Below are 7,825 nucleotides of genomic sequence, written 5' to 3'. Positions count from 1 at the left end.
AACATGTTGGGGTGGTATATAACAAACATGCTGGGGTGGTATATAATAAACATGCTGGGGTGGTATATAATAAACATGCTGGGGTGGTATATAACAAACATGCTGGGGTGGTATATAATAAACATGCTGGGGTGGTGTATAATAAACATGATGGGGTGGTATATAACAATCATGCTGGGGTGGTATATAATAAACATGCTGGGGTGGTATATAATAAACATGCTGGGGTGGTATATAACAAACATGCTGGGGTGGTATATAATAAACATGCTGGGGTGGTATATAATAAACATGCTGGGGTGGTATATAATAAACATGCTGGGGTGGTATATAACAAACATGTGTCTTTCAGGCGCAGGTGACATATTTTAGCTGCAGTGTTGTATGGTGAGCTAGATGCAACAATTCTCCATGTAATGGCGTCATCAATTTTATTGTCTTCAAGAGTCCAGATGTATTTACTCAGCTCTGTTAAGTTGGGGCCTACGGAATGATGCTGTGTGATTGTTATAAGAATGATGCTGTGTGATTGTTATAAGAATGATGCTGTGTGATTGTTATAAGTGTGATTGTTCTAAGAATGATGCTGTGTGATTGTTATAAGAATGATGCTGTGTGATTGTTATAACGGGTTTTTTAAGGTGTTTTCTGTGAGTCCAATGTAAGTCTCTGTGTTTGACTTGTCCTTGCGGGTGATGCTGGCTTGGTAAACAACTGATTTTTTTAAACAGTTTCCGTTAAGTGGGCAGTTAAGCCTATGTCTGCAATTGCAGCTATCTGTGGCATTAGAGTTGTTAGCGATTGCTTGTCTGTGAGTGCTCAGACTCTTTGTTGTGTGAGTCAATGGTTTGTTTAATATTCATCATGTAGCTGTAGCTAACTTTCAAGGTGTTCTTTTTGGATATATTCCTGAGTACATGTTTTTTGGGGAAGTGCCTGTCAATGAGTGCAAGACATGTGTGTCCGACATTTTGCTGAATGGGGGGTTGTACCAAAGTATGTTGTCCCGTTCCTGGTTTTTCTTGTTTTAGTTGCTGGTGTGTCATATTGGAGGGTGAATCTGTATTCAGTTCACCCTCCAATACAACCCGATGTTGGAGGTAAACATCATAACATCTGCAGCGTGTGGACATGTCCACCACTCTCAAGATGTTCTGATGGTTCAGTGTGTGTGTTGGAGGTAAACATCATAACATCTGCAGTGTGTCCACCACTCTGAAGGTATCGTCGCCATCGTCCTCTTTGCTAAATATTTCCTGAGCTTTGAACACTTGACTCTGAATGGTGGCGTTCACGTGATGTCCTGAGACCGTTCAACCATATAACTTCATCAAATAATACAACATCAAACATTATGTCATAAAATAATGCTTTCATCTCACTTTTATATTTCATTCATCAGCAGAAACAGAAGCCTTCTCACAGTCATCATGCTGCTGATATTTTCAAACACACAACATTTTAACAGTTCAGTGCAGGAAAGTCTCAGCATATTGCACAGTTCTCTACATGTTGCACAGTTCTCTACATGTTGCACAGTTCTCTACATGTTGCACAGTTCTCTACATGTTGCACAGTTCTCTACATGTTGCACAGTTCTCTACATGTTGCACAGTTCTCTACATGTTGGAAGGTCTCAGACCAGTGGAGAAGACTTCAGAAGTCGTCTTCTTCATGGCATGAACACTGCAACATGCTGTGTGAGATGTTTCTGCTGCTACATGACAAGCTTTCTCCCTCACAGTGCAGTTGTATCATCGCCAGGTGATGCTAATCACCAAAGTGGAGTGTTTTGCCAAAATGCTACTTTTGTCTTCATCTATAATTCTCCAGGTGACTTGACATGATGACATCAGGTTGTAAATATGTGTTACCAGCAGGCCACACTTATGTGTTTTAAATTGGATCATGGAGCTCAACACAAGGACTTGTTTGCCAAACAATGAAGAAGATTGCGTGTGCTTGTTGTTGCTCTTCAAGCAGCTTTTCCATCACCAAACATCAGCAGATACTCTTTTATCCGTTTAATGGATGCACAGCTCAAAGACCCAAAATATCACTTCATAGGTGCACAAATGTACTTTCATTTGCCTCCATTCACTTTTCCATGGCATTGTTCTTAAGCTGGAGGGATTGTAATGGCAATTGAATGCCTGAAGCTCGCATTCACTGTAAATAATAACGCTGAAGTTGTTGTAATCTCTGGTAATTGAAGCAAATGGTTTTTGCGGGGAGAGATTTGTTGCACATACATTCATTTTTATTTACGAGGAGGCGAAGGCTGAGCGGCGTAATGAGTGAGAAGGCACGCTTAATTTAAACGGCGAGGGTGTCTGTTCGGGGAAGCATTAGAGGCGTCGGACATTTTAATTGACAGACAGGAAGTGCTGTCTCCGAGGTTGATACAAGTAATTTATTACTTCTGAAACGAATGCCACCGCCGCAATGTGCTTCATTAATTTCAAATTTAGTTTTAATTTCAAGCTGTTACCCCTTGAGAAGAATAAGGTGGCAAGTTATGTCTGAAGAGCACCCCCCGCCCCCCCACCCCCACCCCCCGCCACTTCCTCTGTTCTCTCACTGCCGCTCATTTGTGTGGAACAAAGACTTCATTCCAGCAGTATCAGTGCAAGTAAGGGAACAGACTCTCCATAAGCGTTTGTGACAGGATGTAATCAGTGTGTGATGACTTCAGGAAAAAGTCATTTTTAGAGAATTTGCATCTTTTCATCTGCTGTTAAAGTGCTTTAAACAAATGTTCCTCTCTCTTTCTTCTCATCTTTTAAGCAGCATATGTCCCTGAAGATGAGAAGGAAGCAGCTCTGCTCGACGTGGACCTTGATGGAGCGGAATCATTCCAGGAAGGGGAGGAGCCTGCCGCCAAGTTCCTCTGTCATGACAAAGACTTGCTCCTCAAGGACAGGCCGGGGTCGGCCGACTTCCACGACTCTCCCAACACGGCTGACTTTTCTGGTCAGGAGCTGGACAGTGAGTCCCACCTGAGCGAATCCAGTGACAGGATGTCTGACTTTGAGAGCCCACCCCTTATAACTGAAGATGACCTTCTCCTTTTTAAAGATCCCACAAACACTCTTTCCCTGTCGTCGACCTTCATGGCCGCCGCAGACAATGCTGCGACACTAAGTGGAGACGACGCTGTACTTTCCGCCGCTGGGTCTGTGGCTGATAGCCTGGAAAAGATGAAGGCAATTTACACATCCTTCCTAAATAATTCCTACTGGTCTACTCTTAACCTGAATCTGAGCCAACCGCCGGTAGATAAACCTCCTCGAAGTCACAGCAACAGTAGTAGCAGCAGCAGCAACAGTAGCTGTGGAAGCGGAGGCTATGACTGGCACCAGACTGCTATTGCCAAGACGTTCCAGCAAGCCTCACAGAACCACCATAACCGACTAGCCATGGCTCAGCATCCTGCTGTAGCTGTGTCAACGCCATCTACAGAACCCAGCCTCTTTAGCACCGTACAGCTGTACCGCCAGAGCTCTAAGTTGTACGGTTCCATATTCACTGGTGCTAGTAAATTCCGCTGCAAGGACTGCAGCGCTGCATACGATACGCTAGTGGAGCTAACGGTGCACATGAACGAGACTGGTCACTACAGAGATGATAACCACGAGACAGACAGGGAGAACACAAAGCGGTGGTCAAAACCGAGAAAGCGCTCCCTGCTGGAGATGGAAGGGAAGGAGGATGCACAGAAAGTTCTGAAGTGCATGTACTGTGGACACTCATTTGAATCCCTTCAGGACTTAAGTGTCCACATGATCAAGACCAAACACTACCAAAAAGTGCCTCTGAAAGAGCCTGTGACGCCAGTAGCAGCCAAGATTTTCTCCTCAGCTCGAAAAAGGACCCCTATCGAATTGGACATACCCAACTCACCGGACTCAAGTGGCGAAGCTACACCTAAGCCAACCTCCCTTGCTGAGTCTGACATGCTCCAGAAGGCCAACAACCCATATATCACAGCCAACAACCGCTACGGACATCAGAATGGCGCCAGCTACTCCTGGCAGTTCGAGTCCAGGAAGTCACAAATCCTCAAATGCATGGAGTGTGGCAGCTCTCATGATACACTGCAAGAACTGACCGCCCACATGATGGTGACCGGACACTTCATCAAAGTCACCAACTCTGCTATCAAAAAGGGCAAACCCATTATAGAGGCTGCCAGTCCAGTGCCAATATCTAACTCCACAGCAGAAGAGAAGTTTCAGTCAGTTCCTCTGGCTGCTACAACATTCTCTCCACCACCTGCCTCAGTACATCCTCCAATCAGTATTTCACCCACCGCCATGGCAGTGGAGATAAAAACAGAAGACAAGGAAGAGGAATGCACTAAAGAAGTTTTCGTCAACAACAGTAATCATGTAAGCCGGGACAAAATGTCAGGAGATGAAGATGAGCCTGAGGAGAAGTTTGACATTTCTTCAAAATACACATATCTGACTGAGGAAGACCTGGATGACAGTCCCAAAGGAGGTCTAGACATCCTCAAGTCGTTAGAGAACACAGTGACCTCAGCCATCAGCAAAGCCCAGAAGGGAGCGCCGAGCTGGGGGGGATATCCCAGCATACACGCTGCCTATCAGCTCCCCAATATAATGAAGTTGTCTCTCGGTAACTCTGGGAAAAATTTCCCTTTGAAATTCATGTTCCCGGGAGCAGAAATTATATCTGCCGCCGCCAAGAGCCAGTCATTGATTTCGCCACCGATCCGCCAAAAGTCTCTTCTGTCCAAAAACAACTTCCATGCCATGGAGGAGCTAGTCAAGAAAGTGACAGAGAAAGTGGCAAAAGTAGAAGAGAAAATGAGGGAGCCTAGGGCTCTTCTGAGGTCATCTCCTATGAGAACCACACCCTCACCCTGCAGCAGTGAGGCAGGGGACACCAGAGGAGAGTCTCCCAGAGACAATAAAGCAGAAAGCTGTAAAATCCCTGGCAGTTTGTTTAGACCCATTACTGATGATGTCTATGGAACAAATCACCAAGAAACAAACGAGGATAGTAGCATGACAGAATTCATGGAGAATGGTGTAGAATCGACAGCAACCTCACCCCAGCCGGGGTCAATATGCGGCAGCACTGCCGTCATAACCGACCACTTGCCTCCAGAGCAGCCGTTTGTCAACCCTCTGAACGCACTGAAGTCAGTCATGAATGCACACCTGGGGAAGGCGGCCAAGCCCGCTCTACCCTCTCTCGACCCGATGAGCATGTTGTTCAAGATGAGCAACAATTTAGCGGAGAAGGCAGCGGTGGCAGCCTCCACTCCACCTGCGCAGAGCAAAAAGTCCAGCAGCGACCACCTGGACTGCTACTTCTACCAGCAGCACCCCAGCAACGACCAACCAATAGATCTTACCAAAGGCAAGCATGCTGACAAAAATGGCAGTTCTACCATCTCGGTGTCCCCCTCCTCTGCAGTCACCATGTCCAAAGCTTCAGCTGCTGTCGCTTCATTCATGTCCACGTGCCCCCTGAGAGAAAACGCCCTGTCAGACATTTCCGACATGCTGAGGAACCTGACAGAGAGCCAGGTGGTCTCCAAGGCTTCCACGCCCACTAGCTTGTCTGAGCGCTCCGACATTGAAGGTGTTACTCAGGAGGAGGGGGAGGAGAGCTCCCCTGCTCAGAAGCGCAAAGGCCGCCAATCCAATTGGAATCCTCAGCATCTCCTTATCCTGCAAGCCCAGTTTGCCTCGAGCCTGAGACAAACAACTGATAGCAAGTACGTGATGGCAGACCTCAGCCCACAAGAGAGGATGCACATCTCCCGCTTCACTGGACTCTCCATGACCACAATATCCCACTGGTTGGCCAATGTCAAGTACCAGTTGAGAAGAACCGGTGGCACCAAGTTCTTAAAGAACTTAGATTCAGGTCATCCAGTGTTCTTCTGCAGCGACTGTGCCTCGCAGATCCGCTCACCGTCCACTTACGTCAGCCACTTGGAGTCTCACCTTGGCTTCCGACTGAGGGACCTTCCCAAGCTGTCTGGGGAGCAGCTGCTTTGTCAGATTAGCCACCAGCACCAGCGCCACATCAAAGGACTCTCTGAAAAACTGCTGTCCAGCCTCCATCCTTCCAGCCACCCGCTTCCCTCCTCTTTGCCCACGTCCCAGACTCCGTCCTTTCCCATCTCGTTGCCATCATCTCTGCCCTCGGCTGACTCGGCCTCGCCCTCCCCCCACAATGACGAGGACAGTGGTGCCGCCGTGCACCAGTGCAAACTTTGCAACCGGACTTTTGCCAGCAAGCATGCTGTTAAGCTCCACCTGAGCAAGACTCACGGGAAGTCCCCAGAGGACCACCTCATGTACGTGTGCGAGCTGGACAAGCAGTAGCAAAGGATTACGGGCTTTAACATAACGTTGCTCGTTCTGAACAGACCAGAAGAGCAACAGAACTACACGCAGCAACGGTTTGTGGCCGTGGGGAAAGTTTGAGCCTGAGATATGAGATATAAAGCTTGTATTTTGTGTAAATGACAGTTTTGCTATACCTCCTATTTCCACATCACCAGAATGTGAGAACATGCATGCAGGCTCGTGTTCAATTCCCTTCCCTACAAAGAATAAAAATCAAGGACACACTGAACAAAAAAAACTTACATTTGAAAGAAAAAAATATTTTACAAATGTTTCAAGAACAAATAATTTCCATGAGTAAATAAGAAAACACGACTATTTTACTTTTTGAGAAATTATACTAAAGCGTAAACTTTTAAGTGTAAGTTCCTGGTCGTAATATTACAACGTTATTGTGGTAAAATTGTGCGTACTGTGACAACTGTCCTATGTTTAGGATTGACGTCCATATTTAGCGTGGCCATAAGACTTGAATTGATTTTGTTCAAGCTGCTGAATGTCATCGGCTTCTAAGTTCTTCTCTGACAAAACAACAACAGAGAATCACTCAAAAGTATTTTAGTCAATCCAGCAACAATCCTGGAAACACATGAGGTTGTTCCACTCTCACTAAACTACACCACGATGGTTGAACAATTCAACTTTGTACACATTGCCCGAATGAAAGAATGAATTATTACACACACTTTGTGTCATGAGATTCACTTTGAGTGTGCGCTGACTTGAAAGGTCATCATTACCTCATTCTAATCTACAAAAGCCAAAAGCAGTGAAGTAGTCAGGTTGTGTAAATGGTAAATAAAAAGAGAATACAACAAATCCTTTTCAACTTCTATTCAATTGAATAGACTGCAAAGACAAGATATTTCATGTTCACACTAAGAAACGTTCTTATTGTTTGCAAATATTAGCTCATTTGAAATTTGATGCCTGCAACATATTTCAAAAAAGCTGGCACAAGTGGCAAAAAAGGGACAGCACGGTGGCCCAGGGGTTTGTACATGTGCCTTACAATACGAAGGTCCTGGGTTCGATCCTGGGCTCGGGATCTTTTTGTGTGGACTTTGCATGTTCTCCCCGTGACGGTGTGGGTTGCTCCCACCTCCAAACACATGCACCTGGGGATAGGCTCCACCCACCTCCTAAGACATGCACCTGGGGATAGGCTCCTCCCACCTCCAAAAACATGCACCTGGGGATAGGTTGATTGGCGACACTAAATTGGCCCTAGTGAATGAATGTGAGTGTGAATGTTGTCTGTTTATCTGTGTTGGCCCTGTGATGAGGTGCCCACTTGTCCAGGGTGTACCCCGCCTTCCGCCCGATTGTAGCTGGGATAGGCTCCAGCACCCCCCGCGACCCCAAAAAAAAGGGACATGTGGTAGAAAATGGATGGAAGTGGCAAAAAAGAGTGAGAAAGTTGAGGAATGCTC

The 7,825-nt window shown here is 46.2% G+C and overlaps 1 protein-coding gene across 1 annotated transcript; it reads left to right on the top strand.

The window, feature by feature from the left end:
• The first annotated feature begins 339 nt into the window (after positions 1–339).
• Positions 340–7,229, top strand: tshz3b (teashirt zinc finger homeobox 3b). The gene is made up of 2 exons (XM_062070671.1): positions 340–358; positions 2,788–7,229. Exons 1-2 carry the CDS (start codon positions 340–342, stop codon positions 6,366–6,368), a joined length of 3,600 nt encoding a protein of 1,199 aa, XP_061926655.1. The 3' UTR covers positions 6,369–7,229.
• Positions 7,230–7,825: the final 596 nt, after the last annotated feature.

This window comes from Entelurus aequoreus, linkage group LG02 (assembly GCF_033978785.1).
Source record: "Entelurus aequoreus isolate RoL-2023_Sb linkage group LG02, RoL_Eaeq_v1.1, whole genome shotgun sequence".
NCBI lineage: Eukaryota > Metazoa > Chordata > Actinopteri > Syngnathiformes > Syngnathidae > Entelurus > Entelurus aequoreus.
This window is presented reverse-complemented; position numbering and strand designations above follow the sequence as displayed.